General features: G+C 40.4%; 1 protein-coding gene across 1 annotated transcript in view; it reads left to right on the top strand.

Moving 5' to 3' along the window:
* The window catches only part of gpc5a (glypican 5a), a 159,343-nt gene that overhangs the window by 54,886 nt on the left and 84,888 nt on the right, over positions 1 to 19,569 (top strand). Inside the window, exon 7 of the mRNA XM_086289790.1 lies at positions 17,926 to 18,046. Within this exon, the coding sequence (XP_086145916.1) occupies positions 17,926 to 18,046 (121 nt within the window). The remainder of the gene's footprint in view (positions 1 to 17,925; positions 18,047 to 19,569) is intronic.

Below are 19,569 nucleotides of genomic sequence, written 5' to 3'. Positions count from 1 at the left end.
TGGTGTCTGAATTCCATATATTAAAGAAATTCTCTATTGTGTTGTGTATGTTTTACCAAACATTACAAGGCTCATGCTGAACTGATATATTGAATAAAAAAAAGAAAAAATCCACCCACGCTCTAAATTGAGTCTGCCTCGATGCCGTTGCACTCAGCCTTCCAAGGATGACTGTCATTCTTTTAGCTTTGATGACACAGACTTCTTCATCTTAAGAACCCCTAAACACAACTCAAATTTCAATGGTGTTTTGCAGCTGTCATTCACCTTCCAAAGCGGAGAGCCATTGGAGGTTTATGAGCTGCTTTGCCATTAGAAGCAGTTTTCCCTTCGACCCATTCAGTCGCTGTTAGGCTGAGTGAAAAGAAGAATGGGGCTGAGAGCAAATATCCACAAACTGCTTCACAGGGGTGATTAGACTGTTGGTATTTCGGTCCTTTTGCCTAAGTGTTGTTTACCGCTGTGGATCTGCAGTATTTTCTCTGAGGTGTTGTGACAGTGTGGCGGATCTCACTGTCTGTGGCTGGCGAGACAGCAGATGTGGCCACTTGTTTCTGCCAGCTGTGTTTAAAATAATCAGAAATATGTGTGGACAGCAGCATGTACACACGGTACAATCTGCAGTTTCAAACTGCACTGCTGTTTGTGTGGAGCTTTGAATTAGTCGATGGCATCATAAGGTGTTTTGTTCAGTGAGCTGATATGTTTTAAAAATTTGACGTAAGCTGTAGATTTGACTTATTTTTGGTCGATGATTCACATCTTTACAAACCATCTTTTCCATGTAGTCATGTGGCCTGTTGCTACGAAATAAACGTTTGAGCCACTTTAAGAGCTCTTAAAGCTCCTGAGCTTCTGCATGCATTTTCTACTCTTTTCTTTGAGAATTATTCATTTTAGAAGGATTATCTTCATGGACATAATGGAGAGGAGGAATGATTATTGTGGCAAAAAAGTCTCTGAACAAATGTATAACGGTATAACATAAGAGTAGGAATGTACTGACAGTCTGCTAAAATGAATTCTTTCACTGGTCCTTTTCCTCCCAACGTTTCTTCCCTTTCTTTTACCAGAGTTAGTTTTTGATTTTCTAATCAGTCCTTGGTTTTTGTCTATTATCTGGCTGTGGCCAGTTTTGTGTTTGACACAAGGACTGCATGCGCCTCTGCTGGCACAGATTTCGATTGGGTGTCAGATTTCTCTTATCTATATCGTTGCTGCAACACTAGATGGATAGCTCATACATTATCAGACAGATTTAATTCCCTAGCGCACTACTGTTTACATACTTGCAATCACTTTGTAACACAGAGCGACAGTGAAAAGATCTCGGCTAACTAACAATGAGGCGCTTTGTGCGATTTAACATGTTGTAGTGACTCCACCTGGGGGGGCGGGGGGTGGGGGTGGGGGGTGCTGAAAGAATATCAGTACTGACCAATAATCTGGCTGCTGCAAGTCTGATATGTTCCTTCATCCATCCAATACTAGAAAGTTTAAAGTTACCCAGACTGCCTTTATGTCCAGGTTCAAAAGCTGGACCCTGAAATATAACAGGTAGAAAATTATTATTTTTTTGTTTGCAGTGCTGATGAATGGGTTAAAAGATGAGGTCCGGCTGTAGTCTCCATGAGCTATGATCTTTGCAGATGACATAGTTGGTAGTGAGAGTTGGGAGCAGGTGGAAAAGAGTCTGGAGAGGAGGAGGTATGCTCTGTTAAGAAGAGGAATGAAAGACTTGTGTGAATGAGAGGGAAACGGGCTGCATGAAGCCGATGTAGTGAAGTTAGATGAGTTTAAAATACCTGGAGTGAACCATCCAAAGCAGCTGACAGCACATGAGAAAGGAGAAGAAAAGAGTGCAGGCATAGTGGAATGGGTGGAGATGACATAAGGATATCAGCAAGAGTGAGAGGGAAGAAACCATGTTGGTAGTGAAACCTGCTGTGATGTATGGTTTGGAGATGGTGGCATAAAAAGACAGGTGGCGGAGACGGTGCTGGCAAAGTTAAAGTTGCTGAGATTTTCACTGGGAATGACCAGAATGGACAGGATTAGGAATGCGTACGTCGGAGGGGCAGATCAGGTTCAGTGATTTGGAGACACAGATGGAGAGGCAAGGCTGAGATGGTTTGGACATGTGTTGAATATGGAGCTGCCAGGCATGAGAAAAAGAGACGAGGCCTCAGACGAGGAGAACATGCAGAGGGTTGGGTGTGACAGAAGATGTTAGTGGTAGGATGCGAAGAAAAAGGATACACACATTTGTAAAGTATTGACACCCCTGTGAGAGCATGCAGTTACTTTTGAATGTTAAGATTTTACATACAAGGCCTGGCACGAAATCAGGAGTCAGTCGAGGGGGACTCCTCGTTGGATGTGTCAGTGTAACAAAAGTTAGCCTGAACTTCACTGACAACGCACAGTGAGCATGTGGAATAATTAACATATACTTTAATTACATTTTCTTGGTAATAATTACTACCCTTGACCTCAGAAATGTTTCACTGCAACTCTTTTATTTATCATTTACACTGCTTGTGTTTCTCAAGTTGGCTGACACTAACTGACTGTAGTCGACAGTGACAATCGGACCAGGTGAACTGGACGCCTTCTGCCTTCTGAATCTAACAAATATCTAACAAATAATATGGTTTCCTGTGCAATTTTACCACCAGGACATCCAACAGTCTATAACTTCTGTTCCTTTTTTCAATGGGTTAAATTCTAGCGATTAAAACTGTTTATAAGCTGCACTTGTGGCGTGTTTCTGTGTCTGTTTTGATGGTCCTGTACACTCTGCAGATGCACCCTTACAAACCAAGGTAGCTTGTGTTAGTCTTTCTTAAATATGCTCCCCTCTGGCTTGTTCCAGGAAAAAAGGTGGTGACAGTCGTTTTGGCAGACCTTGTTTCAGCAGGTGATGCCATAGAGGCAAAGTCAGTGTTTTATATACAATATGTTGTTTTTAATAAGTAAATACCATTTCTTGTATCACTGGTTTAATGTGAAATATCTGTGGTGACATTAAGCTAAGATATGTATATTAAGAGCGCACTTTCTGCCAGTATGTGACGGAAAAGGCACGGATCTATCAGAGGAACACGCTGATGTGTGTTGAGTCGCTGCAGGTGTGATCTGCTTCTTTATACAGGCTGCTGGAACTGCAGTGCTGCCAGGGACGGCATTGAAATACGTTACGTTAACATCCTGCTTACAGACAAGCGTGTGGCTTCTCCATTGCTTATTATATTTTCGTGCTCCTTTGGCTCTGCTACTTGACTGGATAGACACCTTGTTATGAAACAGTGCTACTGTGAGAGGAAGTCCAATCATTGTTCAAGTGTTTACTTTAAGCCTGCCATCCCCGCTGCCCCGGTTGTTTGATAGCCTGGGAATAAGGTTGTTGCTGCAGTCCTGATTTGTTTATTAATGTTTACAGAACTCTTCATAAATGCATAATCAGTGACTTATTTATTTATTTTTGTTTCTGATTTTTCTCTGAATCTCCACGAAGGAGGTGTTGAAATCTGGGCACGCGTCGGTCAATGGATGAAGATGGAAAAGATGACTAAGCCTCTTAAGTTTTGTGCCAGAGAGGAAAAATCTTTTCATCAGAGGGATGATTTTGATAATCTGCACTGGAATAAGACCAGAAAATCACTGTATTAAATTCTGCAGAGCATTTATTTGTATTTTGCACTCAAATGAAAGTTTCAGACAGGACAGTATTTATCCATTGTAAAAAGAAAAAGAAAATACAGCAGGACATTACTTTGGATGTAAGTATGATGATCACTGATATCATAAAAGCTCCGATGAGTTTTTCATTATCCGCCCTGCTCTTACGACATCTGTTTAATCCTGAACATTATTGCCCTTATGGGGTATTAACATCTTTAAAATTTCCCTCTTTTGGTGACCATCTGCTTTTATGAGGCCATTGTATCTCCGCAATAGCCAAGCTTTCCATTTGTCCTTATTACCTTCCGTAAAAATCAAATATTTAAGAGGTGTTATAAAAGTTCACTCGCTGTTTGAGGACTCCTGATATCTATTTGGCATTAAAAGTGTGCACGATGCAGTTGCTCATAAGCACAAAGAGCCACTTAGCTTTACCGGGGAAGATTATCAGTGCAATATAACGCAAGCTTTACAACTATAATAATGGATTGCTGTGAATGCTAGGTTGGTGTCGTTTTACCACAATGTATCTTTTATTTCTTCACTTATTTCTGTAAATACGTGTAAAACATGTTATAAATGAGGCTCAGGAGTGAGGCTGGTGCACCAGGAGGCTTTGATGGCGATAATAAAAGGATCGCAAACAAGGAGGCGCAATAAAAGTAAATATGTGGCAGTCAGTGTTCGCTCAGCAGCTGATTGACATCACCTGCATGCATGAAGTGCAGGTGCCTTAGTGCAATGTGTTACTGACTTTGGCATAACCATCTGTTAACATCAAAGTGCACTAATGGCATTATATTGTTGTTAGGAGAACTGTTGAATCATTAAATTCGGGCATATACTTGACCCCTGGAGTAGTAGCATACGGTCTACTCCAGCAGCCTGCGCCGCGCTCCTTTTGTTCAGGGATCTCAGGGCTCGTTGCCACTTAAAGGTTGTGTATTATAATTTCCCCCAAGTACAGTGTGCTGCAAAATCATGAATGAATAAACAAACAAGTTAACACTGAGTAAAGAAAGAGTGCCTGTCATCCTAAGCTGTTGTGTCATTGTTAGAACCCACACTGGCACACAAACACGGCCACAATGGAAGTGCAGTCAGGTGTGTAACTCAATAAATGTAATTTTGTTTACACACACACCCACACACACACACACGATCCCTGACAATCCACCTTTATCACAAAAAAAACCATGTGAATACATTCTCGAGGTTGAATAATTGCTACCTGCATTATAACCACTGACAGCATTTCTTCCAAGCCGGCAAGTTTTCTGGTCAAAAAATAAAGATTTCTCGTATTTTTCCCCAACAGGAAATGTGCTTTCGGACAAGCGTGGCAGTCGCACAGTAAATGTTACACATAAACGGTGCAGAGTATCAGAACTAAAGTAACACACTCTGCCGGTTGCACAAGGCGTAAAACCACCTATCTCAAAAGGAGGACACGAGACATTAAAAGCCAAAGGTTGACAGTCCTACAGAGCGCTGTAAGGATCACACTGGAGTTTTGATGAACAGAGCACATTTTAAGGCTTGAGGCTGATGCTGTCCAAGTTTAGGCCAATAAAAGACTTTGAGTTTTGGTTAAACATTCAAACATTCAAAAATTCCTTATGCTCCAAGTCAGTACTTAACTTTAAGACGATTTAATCCCGTTCTTTGTGTGATTCAATCAGTATGACGATAAAAACTTGCAAAGAAATAAAACAGAGGAAAAATAAGACATTTTACAGATTCACCTTGAAGCACTTTGTTACTTGCAGTCTCTTGGGGGAAAAATGGTTCAAATTTCTTTAGTTGAATCTATAAAACTTGGCAGATAACACAGTTTGACTGGCATAAAATAGAATTTTTTGGGATTCCCAAAGAGCTGTTAGCCCAAAACTTTGCATAACACACCATGATGTGCAGTGTGTCAATAAAAAAAAAAGAAGTGGCAGACATAGAAATCCATCTACAGCAGTGTCTGAAAGTCGTGTCCTTAAGAAATAGGGGGAAAGAAATCCAGCAAAGACCTGACACTGGACGTGAAAGATGCCTCTGGCCCTTCAGTTGATCCATCTGCTGTTCACCGAAGCCTCATCAGAAATGGTCTCAGTGGAAGGGTGGCTGTCAAGAAGCTGTTCCTCAAAAGGCTGAGGTGTACCAAGATGCACAAGAACTGGACTGAAAATCAGTGTCAACAGGTGAAGTGATGAATTTGAAATTTTTGGTTCAAAATATCATCAATATGTACAGAAGAGGTCAGGAGAGAGGTACAGCAGTGAGTGTGCACGGCCATCTGCAGAGCATGGTGCAGGCTGTGTCACTGGTTTTTGGGCTGCATTTCAGTCGGTGGTGTTGGGGATTTTGTCAAAACATATGGAAGTATGAATGCAGAAAAATACTGACAGTTTGTGATCCACCATGCAATACCATCTGGAAAGCTTCTGATTGGTAACAGCTTCATTTCTCAGCGTGACAGTGAACACTAAAAAGCATACCTGGATAGAAAAACATGCAATGAGACACTATCAGTAATGGATTGAGCTCCCCAGAGTCTTCACATTGTTGAAGCAGGGTGGGATCATCCTGACAGAGAATAGAACAAAAGGGGGCCAACGTCCAAAGAAGAGCTTTGAATGACCTTCAAAAAGCCTGGAGAAATATCCCTGAACAATATTTAAAGAAAGTACAAGAAAACGTACCTAAGATAGTTCAGGCTGTGTTGAAGAGTGTTTTTGTTCTCATTTTCTCATCAGTAAAAGCCTGCGCATATGATATATGATATAGCTGTGTTTACGCTTTCTTGCTGTAGCCATTATAGCAGACTAACCCTTCCTAGCTCTGACAAACAGAGCCAGTTTTAAGAAATCTAACAGTCACCTCACTGATGATTAAAAAAACCAAACCCTGCAGAAATCACAGCAAGGACAATTACCAGCATCAGCCATCAGCCTCTGAACCGACACATCAAAAACACTGAAAGTATTTTGCGTGTCTTCCTGAGACTCTTGATCATTCGCTGGTTCCCTAAATTGGCACTCAGTCATCAAAAACTTTGAGAACTCCAGCTTTTGTGTGTTTGCTCCACTGCTGTTAGAGTGCACTTACACAGTCTGCCTTTTATTTTCTTTAGCCCTGGACAACTTTTTGTTTATAAATCCATAATTAATCTGTCTGTTCATATGAGCAGTTTCCAGTATCCAAGAGCAGTGTAAGTACAGATTTCTGACACAAAATGCCCATTAACCACTGACTGACTACCAGACCATATTAATTACTGCTGCCACATTGCTCAAACAGCTCTGTCTGGCTAATTCCATGGTGTCTCTCTGGCACAAGTCAATACAACTTCAAGGCTCAGGGCTTTCTAGTAATTGGAACAAACATGACAGTAGTGATGTTTGGAGCAAAATCTTTGCCTGAAGCACAGTTGACTGCTGTTGTATTATCCTCTTTGTCACAGTTCTCAGTAAAGGTACACAGTTTCAGATACACATACTGGCAAACCCCATAATCCCGATTATATTAATCCCTTCTGTCTGTCTGTGAAGGTTTTTGTCAATTAATTCATGAGTCAGTCAGAAGTAAATGTGACATTCTTGCAGATATTTGAAAGATCTTGACTGACTGTATGTGTTATGGAGCCTAAACATGTTCCTGTGTTATGTAGGATGTGTGGTAGTCTCGATGTAGTATTTAATTAGACTCTTCTGCCTTATTTTCACATCGAGTCTGCTTTGTGGTAACGAGCAGATGTTTGTTCGAGGCGCAGCCTTATTGTTGATTTTTATACATTAAACTGCATATGTTCGCTTGTTATGCCTGAAGTATTTTCTGTCCTGTTGAGCTTAAGTGGACAGGCTCCTTTGAAGTGCCGGGCTCCCCCAGATCTTCTCCACACTCGGCAATGAGCCAGAAGGACTTTTGTTCTCTTTGTGACAACTGAAAGGCAGGTATTGCCTTCTAGCCTACTAACTGCAGGCCTGCTTTGTTTCTCACTCAGCCAACCATGAACAGTGTGCGTGGTCTGCCTCCTTCGTCTCCTGGGATGCTGTCTTATTTATCGCCGTTATATAAAATACAATCATATATTATATGATTTTAAGACGGATGTTCAGCTGCAACCCGTGATTGATATCTCCGAGGCGTCAGAAGCATACTAATTGATCTAAAGTAGCTCGAGCAGCCTGTGACCTGCTAGTTAAACGATGAGTGTTTGGCAGTTATCACCAAACTGCTTCCAGAAATCACAACAAGTGGAGTGCTGTGCCTCAGTTTGCAGGAATTTTTTGAAAAATGAAGCTTAAAATGTAAATTAAGGACAAAAATAAATAAATAAAAGGAGCACCATTCTGAATTATGGCTGAATTATGAACCAACTCTCTTGACCAATAGAAATACAGATCTACAGTGCATCCAGCAGCATACATTTAAGGCGTTACTGCTCAGAATTTTCACTCAAGCCTACGGGTTAATTCAACTATTTTGAGCTTCCTAGAGTGAATTTCAACTTAATATTAATGCCCCACTCACACTGGCCTACAGACCAGTAAACTGGAGAAAATGTCCATTCCCTGAACGGCTGCGTGTTTGCTGGAGGTTCCTGAAAGTTTCAAAGTAAAACTTTTTACCTTTTTAAATGTGTTGATTGCAGCTAGGGATGGGGATTGATCACTGTTTTGAGAGCCACCACCATCTCTAAGCAGCATATCAAAGGCATTACATTTGTGCAGATTAATTGCGTGCTGTGTGGTCAAATGTTTTTGTGCATGTTGGAGGCATTTCCCCCCTTTGTTGTGATCAGTGTTGGGGTTGTTACTCAAGAATGCATTTATTACACAGAACGCTTCTCTTTAAAGCATACTTAATGTATTAAGTACTTAATGTAATTAATGCAGTATGTTACTTAATTACTCCAAGGAGAAAGTAATTTGCTATTATACATGTTACATTATTTTTGCATGTCTCTGCAAAATGACCTGAAACCCGTGGTCTTATAATTATCAGTTGACAGTATAAAGCCTACAGTCCCACACACAAATGGTAAAATGGTAAATGGCCTGTATTTGTATAGCGCTTTTCTAGTCCCTAAGGACCCCAAAGCGCTTTACACAACCTGTCATCCACCCATTCACACACACATTCACACACTGGTGATGGCAAGCTACAATGTAGCCACAGCCACCCTGGGGCGCACTGACAGAGGCGAGGCTGCCGGACACTGGCGCCACCGGGCCCTCTGACCACCACCAGTAGGCAACGGGTGAAGTGTCTTGCCCAAGGACACAACGACCGAGACTGTCCGAGCCGGGGCTCGAACCGGCAACCTTCCGATTACAAGGCGAACTCCCAACTCTTGAGCCACGATCGCCCCCACAACACAAATCCTATCCTAATGAGGACACACATATGATCTTTTTCTTTGGATTTAGGTATGAACACAAAGCCGACGGCACAAAGCAAAGATGAAAACCCACACAGAGGCTTTAACGGCTTTAAAATAGGTGGAAACAGAGGCTCCAGCCTGACTGCTCATCAGTTTGTTACCTGTTAAAGTTCAGGGTTTGGCTGCTGGGCTGGGGTCGACATTCACTCTGCTTTAACATCACTCTGGGTTTATGGCTAGCTTAGCGTTAGCATGTTGTCTGTGCAGGTGCTTGCGAAGAGCCGAAGTTGGGTTAGCAGCACGATGCAGTCGTTTTTGTCTTCACCACCGCTTTACTATCGCACTCTCGTCCTTTTGTGCAATAAAAGTAAAGTCCATATCCACGCTGTAGACTGTGCTGCTATTTTCCTCCTCCAACACATGAACTGAAATCAGATGATTGTAGCACACGCTCAAATAGAACCAATAATCGGGATCGACAGGCAGGCGGACTAAAAAATTCCAGGGAATTGAACTCCTGGGTTCTTGATTCCCATCCTTAGCTGCAGCGCTAAAGAACAATTCTTTAGATTTACATTTCTGGTTTGTGCCACACCTTTTTTTTTTTTAGTTTCAGTACCTCTCAGCCTTATACATGTGTTCAAGAAGAAAACAACTATTTGCACTTAACAAAAAAGCAAGATTAAAGTTAAAAAAAAATTGATACATTTTCATCAAGATTAATTTGAATCCAGGATGTTTGGAATTCAGGTCCTCAGGTCTACTATACTGAGTGTAAACTTCCAGCAGTGACGGATAAATCTGGTAATACGATGATCTGGGGCTTCATGAGCGCAAAAGGTGATTGCAGATGACATTTATAGAGATGCCTTTTGGTTATGTCTCCCAGTCTTGAGAAGCCTGGAAGGAGAAGAATATTACAGCTATGACCCAGCCAAGTATATTGCCTGAACTTATTTCCAGTAAACATCATTGAAGTTTTTTTAAAGCTTCCTGCAAAATCTCCTTCCATGCCAAAGTGAAGGCATTAAATTAGTCTTAACGTAAGATATAGATTTGAAGAGTTTCATTGAAAGGTCCCTGCGACCTGCATTTTTAATATAGTAAATGCAAATAGTTTTTAGCAATGCATTAGTCCTAAAGTAACCAGTAATGTTTTCTTCACCGAATCTTCATTAAGCTGTGGGAAGAAATATCCCCTTAGAAAAAAAGGCATGTTCTTTAAAATAAGATGGCTACATTCAGCCAAATTCTCGTCCAGTTTTTTATCACAGCCTTAATCAAAGGACAAAAAGGACCAAAATATGGGACATGGATTGCACAAAAGGAACGCATCAAATCACACACGGTGGCTTTTATCTGTTTTATGCAAGGCCCCGGTATTGTAGTGCACTGTGCTGCTGATGTCTGCAGAAGAGTCATGCTCCTCCTGTGCTGTGATCAGAGTAAATTACTTTGACGTACCTATCCTACTCTGTCCTGAAGTCAAGGAACAAAGCAAAAGAGGCCTGAGATTGCTTTGTTCTGGATGTGAATGTGTTGCACCTACAGTACAGTGTAGTTGAATGGGACAGGAATGGGAACCACGAATAGAATGATTGAAATTTTCAATCTAACCCTGAACAGCAGGGCGAGCAGAGATGAGATGCAAACCAAGCGTCCCTTTGGGGAGAGTGATATGGATTATAGGATCCTGCTGCTGGTCTACAGAGACACAGGCAATCGCTCAACTGTTTGATATCCTCCTGCAGGTTGTGTTTGGTGCTACGGTGTGCTTTTTTTTTTTTTTTTTTTTACTCACCCTGAAGAATATATGATGGCTATGATCAATGTTTTTATCTCTGACACTTTTTAAGGAGCTCACCTCTTATATTCTGGTGTTGCAACCTCCCGAGAGCCTTAGTGTTGCATTGCCAGCCGTGCAGCGTGTTACAAGAGATTGCATGCGTTTCAGGTTATGGATCCCAGTGGCATAATGAAATACATTTCTTAGTGAATGCTAGATGAGTTGACTCTGTGAGTATGTGTGTGGGTATGTATGGACATCCATTTTATATTAGAATCCATATTTAACTACATCCCAATTCAAGGATGTATGCAGATTTCACCTTCATGTTTTCTCATGCAGAAATGTAGCTGTCACATTTTCATTGGGTGGACGTGAGCACAGATGGCTCTGATGTAATCTCTTCAATATGCAGCCAATCAGAAAGAGGGAAAAAGACAGTATTATAGGTAATGAAGGGGGATTTTATGAGATTATCAAAGGCTACAAGTGCACGTGGACCTAGTAATCTTTCTTTAATACTGACTTTATTTTTTTTTACTTTTCCTGTGGACCTTTCACGGTAGGGCAGACCCAACAAGGACTTTTGTTCTTTCCACTTCCTACACACAATTTCAATCTCTGCAGGTGTGTCCAGGGATTAAACAAAGCTGGAAGCAGGTGGATCATAGTTATAGTGTACAAGATTCAGCTGCAGCTATAGTCCCAAAGCATGAAGCTGAGCTAACACAGCACTGCAGTTATTGGATATACAGTAGACGGATACATAAAATAGTTTTGGCCCATGACAGCTCGTACTGGCTCCTAGTGGAAGAGCTGGATGGATGAATGGAGAGGAGTGTGTCAACATGCAATACAAATTTGAAAATGTGATATATTAAATAGCGTTAAGAAGTCTAACTAATAAATAAAAACCCAAACAAACTTTAAAACCAAAGTGGAAACTTTTAGTAAATTGTTAGTTTACTTCCTACATGGTTACATGACCTCCTTTACTTTTGTCACTGTTGCATTTTTGATGCTGTTGAAGTTTTTTTTTTTAATGCCGCCGATGGCTGATGGACACAGAAGCGTCTGCGTAGCCCTCGCGTGGATTTATCACAGCAGCTCCTACAAAGACACCAACATCACATGTGAACTCCAGCGAGGTGTCTGTGCTGTCTCAGGCTGCCTACAGAGGAGTGCGCTGCTGGTTATAGACACTGAATTTTGCAGGAGTAAATTTAACACAACAATTTAGATGTATTTATTTATTTTTTGCTTTTAAAGCCATTTGGTAAAAAACCCCAAAGGTCTCAAAGTGCTGGATCCCATTATTGTAAAACAGCCGTGTGCTTCTGAATGACGTTTTTTTTGTTTTTCAAAAGATGATGTTAAGTACCCGGAGCAAAAATCAATTTTTGTTGTGGTTCATAGTAAAAATTGTGAGCACGCAGACAACAAAAGCTGGAAGAGCTGTTTTAAAAGGAATCAATTTTATCCACGTGCAAAAGGTGTTTGCTGATGAGTTCGTGTCAAACACTGCTCGCCTCCCGATTAGACTGTTTGCCTGATAGCTTATTTATGCATCGGTAATTACATGGTGTGCAAGGAGTGCTGACAATGACCGCCCTACCAAAATCCCCTTTATTTATATCACGTCATCCTTTGCATGAGGAACAATATGATTCTTCTAACTTTTGATATTATAATTTATTTTTAAGAGATTAATGACATGACGAATGCATGATGGAGAATCTTTGAGGTTCATTTTGTTATTTGGATGTTTTAATAGCTCTATTGTCCACATATTTTAAATGTTGACTTTGACATTTCTTTGTAAGCTGCTGTCAGAAGACAGACAGCAGAGAGACTACGTGAAGACAAGAAAGAATGCAGAAACAAAAAAATATGTTGATAATGTAATTAGAATGATAACAGTGTAACTGCTGATTAAAAGTAAAGAAGGGGCATGGATTGGCCAGCATTTCTTCTCAAACTAATTACATTTAGAGGCTCTGATTTGCAGGTAATTAATCTTAAAATTGCTTCTTGACTAAATTTGAATTGTGTCGTCACCTTTGCATTTAAATAACTAAGGCCTTTTTTCTTTTAAAAAAAGAGTATTTTTTTGTGACCTTGGGTTTCTTGATGATCACACTCAGCTGGAGTTTGCCGCCACCTCAGCAGCATGCTTGCGTCTTCTGTTTTATTTTTAACTCTCGAGCACTGAAGTTCAAAGCGATCGCCCGGGTCGGCACCTCATTCTGTGTCGGATGACAAGCTCAAAGAGCTCAGCAATTGTTCAGCAATGACTGACTTTACCTTGATCTACCAGTTTGACTGAATGATACACTGTAAATTGAGATGTGAGTGAATTGTGTCCAGTCAGAAGCATTACAGCTGACAGACTGCAGTCAGGCTAAAGAATGAGGAGTCCTTGAGGTAAACTGAAGCCTATTACCAAGCTATGACAACAATGAACGGCTTTAAAACAAGGGCCGATGTTGTATGCTGAACAGCTATATTGCTACATATTCGTTTCATTTCTATGAGGATTCATACAGGCTATAGTTTTCATAAACCATAAATGCAATAGACGCTTAGATACATATGAGCATCTGCACAAATGTGCAGTGAATGATGTTTTCTTCCATACCACAAATCCCTCTTTAACCTCAGGGTATGGCTGCAAAGTAATTCTACTGTCACCTTAGTGTGAATTCAGAATATGTATCATTGTTTAGTATTACTTGCCATTAGAAGACACGATGATATTAGAATTTTCTTCCAGTGTGAAAGTTTCTGCTGTTACTGCTGACAGTACTTTTTGATACTTTATTTAATTAAACTTTAAGTACCAATATTACAATGTTCACACATTGTAATATTGTGTTAAGGTTATATGTTTTCATATAAGGTGGTTTTCATATGAATTTTCATTCAGCTCTGTCACTATAAAGCAACACTTGTGTTTGCTAGTAGAACTGTAAAATGTGCTTAAATTGAACGTGAAAATACGTGATGGAGAAAATTCCCTGATATATTATTGACTTTTTATTACTACATTTTATTGCATTTTATAAGTCAATAAGGTATATTTCCCAACTACTTATGAAGATAAATAGAATGTAAAGTTTTTTCTTGTCTTATTTGATTAGTCTCTGTATTCTATGCTGTAGATTTCTTTTCTCTGCTGCAGTAACTGTTAAAACTAGGCAGTCTTTTGAGCTCATTTCTTCATATTTTGCTGGGAAAATGGGAAGTTGGTGCAGATATTAATTGAAATGTGCATGGAAATACAGTAAATAAGAAAAAAAAACAGAGTTTGTTCAATTCTAACAAGCTGGAAAGTCAGTATTTGGTGTGACCACATTTATTCTTCAACACAGCCTGAACTCTCTTAGGTAAGCTTTCTTGTAATTTCATCAAGTAGTCTTCAGGAATAGTTCTCCAGGCTTCTTGAAGGACATTTAAAGCACTTATTTGGATGTTGGCTGCCTTTTGTTCTGTTCTTTGTCAAGATGATCCCACCCTGCTTCAAAAATGTTAGCATCTCATCTGAGAGGCCAATCAATGAGTGTTGATGCTTAACAATGAAGCTGTTGCTAATCAGACGCTTTCCAGATGGTATTTCATGGTGGATCACAGTCTAATGGTACTTTTCTGTGTTCATAATCATTTTTGACAATATTCCCAACACCACTGGCTGAAATGCAGCTCCAAACCAGGTTTTATACACTCACAGTGTCCTCTCCTCCTCTGTACATATTGATGACGATTTAAACCAAACATTTCAAATGTGGATTCATTACTCCATCAGACTTAGTGGGTGGCTGTAGCTCAGGTGGCAGAGCAGGTCAGCCCCTAATCAGAAGGTCGGTGGTTCGATCCCAGGCTGCATCCTGGCTGCATGCCAAATATCCTTGGGCAAGATACTAACCCCATGTTTGCCTACTGGTGGTGGTCAGAGGGCCCGGTGGCGCCTGTGTCCGGCAGCCTCGCCTCTGTCAGTGCGCCCCAGGGCAGCTGTGGCTACAATGTAGCTTGCTATCACCAGTGTGTGAATGACTGAATGTAGTGTAAAGCGCTTTGGGTTCCTATGGACTAGAAAAGCGCTATACAAATGCAGGCCATTTACCTGTAGTCACTGATTTTCAGGTCAGTTCTTGTGTAATTTGGCACACCTCAGCCTTTTCTGCCTGTTTCCCTTCCTTAAGAAGGAACAGCCATCCTTCCACTGAGACCATTTCTGATGAGGCTTCAGTGAACAGTAGATGGATCAGCTGAAGGATCATCTCCCAGGCCCTGTGTGAGGTCTTTGCTGGATTTTGTTTTATTCCTTAGAAACATGACTTTTAGATATTGCTCGTCTGCTGTAGATAGATTTTTTTTAAGGATTGCCTCTTCTTTTGCTCTCCACTTGTCGAGCTTTTTTAAGGACACCATGCTGGGATTTTCAGCCAAGTTTTGAAGTTTCAGCTAACAGCTGAAAACTGATATTTTCTTGCAAAAAACACTGTTTTATTCAAACTGTGTCATCTTTGGCATTTTTGTAGATACACTAAAGAGACAGGAAGAAATTATATGCTAATAACAAAGTGCCCAAAGACACAAAATAAAATAGATTTTTCCTAGAACTAGTTCTCACAACCACTTAAAAAAAATCAAAGAAAACAAAATATAAAGAAATGAGAGGTGGCTCAAGACTTTTACATAACACTGCAGCTCATCAGATGTCATTATGAGGCAAGGTATAGCACAATTCAACAACAAGGTGATTCAAAGTGCTTTACAGAGACATTAGAAACAAAAACAAATAAAAAGCATGATTTAAAATTGATTAAAACAAGCAAACAAACTAACTAACTAATTAACAAACAAACAAACAAACAAACAAAACAGTATATAAAATCCAGCCCGTTCTCACTCCCGAGGCATAACATGTCGATGTTTTGTCACGTCCCGCGGCGTTCCTGAGGAATGCGAAAGGAGACCTTCGGCGTTCTTATGGTACGCGGCGGGTTATGGCTGGAATCCAGTGCAATGACGCTCCCGCGGTAATAGGCGTTCCAGCCCTGTATTCCAGCCCTAAACCTAACCTTATCCCTAGCCCTAACCATAAGCGATTTGATGAAAAAGAGCGAACATGTGTAGATGGAGTCCAGACGGTTCTCATATTTCCTCTTTTTTCCGAGGTCGTCATTTAGGAACATGGTGGGTAGCCGAAAACGTAATATGTTGACGATTTGTCACCTAGCGTAAAATGTTACGCTTTGGGAGTGAGAACGTGTTTGATAAAATCAAAACAGATAAAATCAGAACAGTAGATAAAATCAGTGGTTAAATGTAAGTTTTGAAATTTAAGCTTAAAAGTGTGGATTTGGTGCTTTATTCAAATGCAGCTGAGAACAGGTGAGTCTTCAACCTGGATTTAAATAAACTGAGTATTTCAGCTGATCTGAGGCTTTCTGGGAGTTTGTTCCAGATATAAGGAGCATAAAAGCTGAATGCAGCTTCTCCGTGTCTGGTTCTGACTCTGCGAACTGATAAAAGACCGGATCCAGATGACCTGAGGGATCTGGAAGGTTCATACTGGGTCAGGAGGTCACTGATGTATTTTGGTCCCAAACCATTCAGAGCTTTATAGACCAGCATCAGAACTTTAAAGTCTATCCTCTGACGGACAGGCAGCCAGTGTATAGACCTCAGAGCTGGACTGATGTGGTCCACTTTTTTGGTCTTAGTGAGGACTCGAGCAGCAGAGTTCTGAATGAGCTGTAGTTGTCTGACTGATTTTTTAGGTAGACCTGTAAAGATGCTGTTACAGTAATCAAGCCTACTAAAGATGAATGCATGGACTAGTTTTTCCAGGTCCTGTTGAGACATCAGATCTTTTATCCTTGATATATTCTTGAGGTGATAGTAAGCTGATTTTGTTATTGTCTTAATGTGTTTTTCTAAGTTTAGGTCTGCATCCATCACTACACCCAAATTTCTCGCCTGGTTTGTGGTTTTTAGATGTATAGATTGAAGTTCTCTGGTGACCTGTAATCATTTTTCTTTGGCGCCAAAGACTATTACTTCAGTTTTGTTTTTGTTTAGCTGGAGAAAATTGTGGCACAACCAGTCATTAATTTCCTCAATGCATTTACCAAGAGCCTGTACAGGGCCTCGGTCTCCTGGTGACATTGTGATATATATTTGTGTGTCATCTGCATAGCTGTGGTAGTTTATTTTGTTGTTCTTTATAATCTGTGCCAGTGGGAGCATGTAAATGTTAAACAGAAAGGGTCCCAAGATGGAACCTTGGGGAACTCCACATGTGATACTTGTCTGCTCAGATGTGAAGTTACCTATTGATTCAAAGTATTTCCTGTTTTCTAAGTATGTTTTGAACCGGTTTAGTACAGTTCCTGAAAGACCTGTCCAGTTCTCCAGTCGTTTGAGTAATATGTTGTGGTCAACTGTATCAAATGCTGCACTGAGATCCAGTAAGACTAAGAATGATATTTTTCTACTGTCTGTATTCAGACATATGTCATTAAACACTTTGGTCAGAGCGGTTTCAGTGCTGTGGTTCTGTCTAAAACCTGACTGGAAGGCATCATAGCAGTTATTCTGTTTTAAGAAGTAATTGAGCTGTTGAGAAACTGCTTTTTCAATGATCTTACTTAAAAATGGGAGATTTGAGATCGGCCTGTAGTTGTTCATTTGTGTCTTGTCAAGATTGTCCTTTTTCAGTATAGGTTTAATTACAGCAGTTTTTAGTGATTCTGGAAACACACCTGATATTAAAGAAAAGTTGACGATCTGTAACAGGTCTGACTCCAAAGTCTTTGAGACCTTTTTTTGAGCTGCATGTTTCTTGTGAGATGTGGTTCTGTCTGTAAACCAGCTGATGAAAATGTGTGAAATTGTTTCAATATGTTGGACATTATGCAAGACATGTAAACGCTGCACAGGTTAAAAAAAAGTGCTATAAAAACTATATTATATGAATTATCTGTGAAATGTACCTCACTGGTATTATTTAAAATGACTGGAAGATATCTGAATATATTTACAGACCCTCTGTCCTCTGTTCTTGTGTTCACAGCTACACTCTCCGTGTGGTCGGAAACGGAATCAAAGCTCAGATCGCCAACCCCGAAGTCAAAGTGAAAGGAGCTGACCCCGTCATAAATCAGATCATTGACAAGCTCAAGCACATCAATCAGGTAAGAGCCGCCAGTGCTTTGTACATATTTACACAGGATTTTATGATTTCATCATTAAACGGGTCTCTCCCTTCCTTTAAAGTCGACATCCCCACCCCTCGTTCTGTCAGACATATGGGAACTGCCTCCTGAGGCAATCTGGTAATTCTCTGTGCTTCTCGGCACCTTTATGAGACATTACGGTAGGCGTCCTTTGTTAGCTGCTCGTAAAGCTGAAGGCCTCAACCTTTGATTCTCAACAAATTAATTCATTTATATCATCCTTCATATTACCGGTAAGCACTGGCTTATTGAAAACTATTCTCAAATGCAAAATCATTTCTAGGCAATGAATGGGAAAAAAAATCAATCATTACACGTTTAGAAACCCATTTGATCCGCTTTGTGTGTCCTTATATTTACACAATTCTTTTTCTGCTCTTTGTCAAAATCAATGTAGCTTTTCTATCACCCCCTCTGCTTTTATGCACGTTTGTGCTGCTGTGGCTCCTTTCAGTGCTGTTTACCTCTGACGATGATGAGATTAGAACAGTTTACGGGAGCACTCTCTTCTGCAGCTCCAATAACAGCTGCCATAGCTTCCCTTTGGGTTGTTCCACTGCAGCAGTGGCAGCTTCACATGTCTGTTGCTTTGGTTTCCCAAGTGGCAGGCTGAAGGCCAGGTCATCTCTCTTGACCTCATGCTGGCACCCCCTCTCTGACTAATTCACACCATCTGTGGGATGTCAGAACACATAAATCTATATCATAACCATTTGAGAGTCCCTGATCTGCCTCGTTGACATTCACTATGTATTTATCTTTTGGTGTGTGCCTTTTTGCTGCTGGCATCTTAAATGTGCTTCTTACCTTGTGGTTCTGTGAATGTTTTATTTAATGGAGAAAGACTCAGAAATTGTTTTTCTGCTGCCAAGTAAGTATGAAACGGATGATCAGCGGCTGAGCCTATATTATGCAGTCATTCATAATCCCCGGAGTTAATGTAACTTGAAATCCTATATGTAGCACACTCGGCTATTTTAGCACACTTTTTTGGTTTTTTTTTTGTCAGTCTGCTGTCTTTGACTCAGCCAGAATTAAAAACCAAACGATGATCAGCGTTTTGCTCATTGAATCCTCTGTATCTCTGTCAGTTTGCAAGATTGATCTTCAGTAATATCATCAACTTCATGACATATGGCTAAAGATTTGTGTCTAACGGTGGCACATTTGTTTTATGAAATCTTTATTTCATCAGCCAGTCTCATTAAGATTCTCTCTCGGGTGTCTGTTTTACAAGAGAGACCTAAGGATGAGAAGCATTCATAAGGAAACGATTATCAAACGGAACAACAACACAATAAACAGAAACATTGGCGACAGTTGCAAGAACCACGCTGTACTTTTGTCTTTGCAAAAACACACCGCTTAAATCTGCAGTCATTTTTGGCAGTAAATTGTTTTGGTCATTTGACTCCATTAAAAGTCAATTAAAAGTCAGAAAGAGTCTTAAAAATAGCCAGAATTAAGCACACTCTAACAGA

This window comes from Aulonocara sp. 'chitande type north' Nkhata Bay, linkage group LG1, assembly GCF_057382095.1.
Source record: "Aulonocara sp. 'chitande type north' Nkhata Bay isolate Kocher_YH1m ecotype deep benthic linkage group LG1, A_spYH_male_GT1.1, whole genome shotgun sequence".
Taxonomy (NCBI): domain Eukaryota; kingdom Metazoa; phylum Chordata; class Actinopteri; order Cichliformes; family Cichlidae; genus Aulonocara; species Aulonocara sp. 'chitande type north' Nkhata Bay.
The sequence above is the reverse complement of the archived record's forward strand: the minus strand, read 5'-3'. Positions and strand labels throughout refer to the sequence as shown.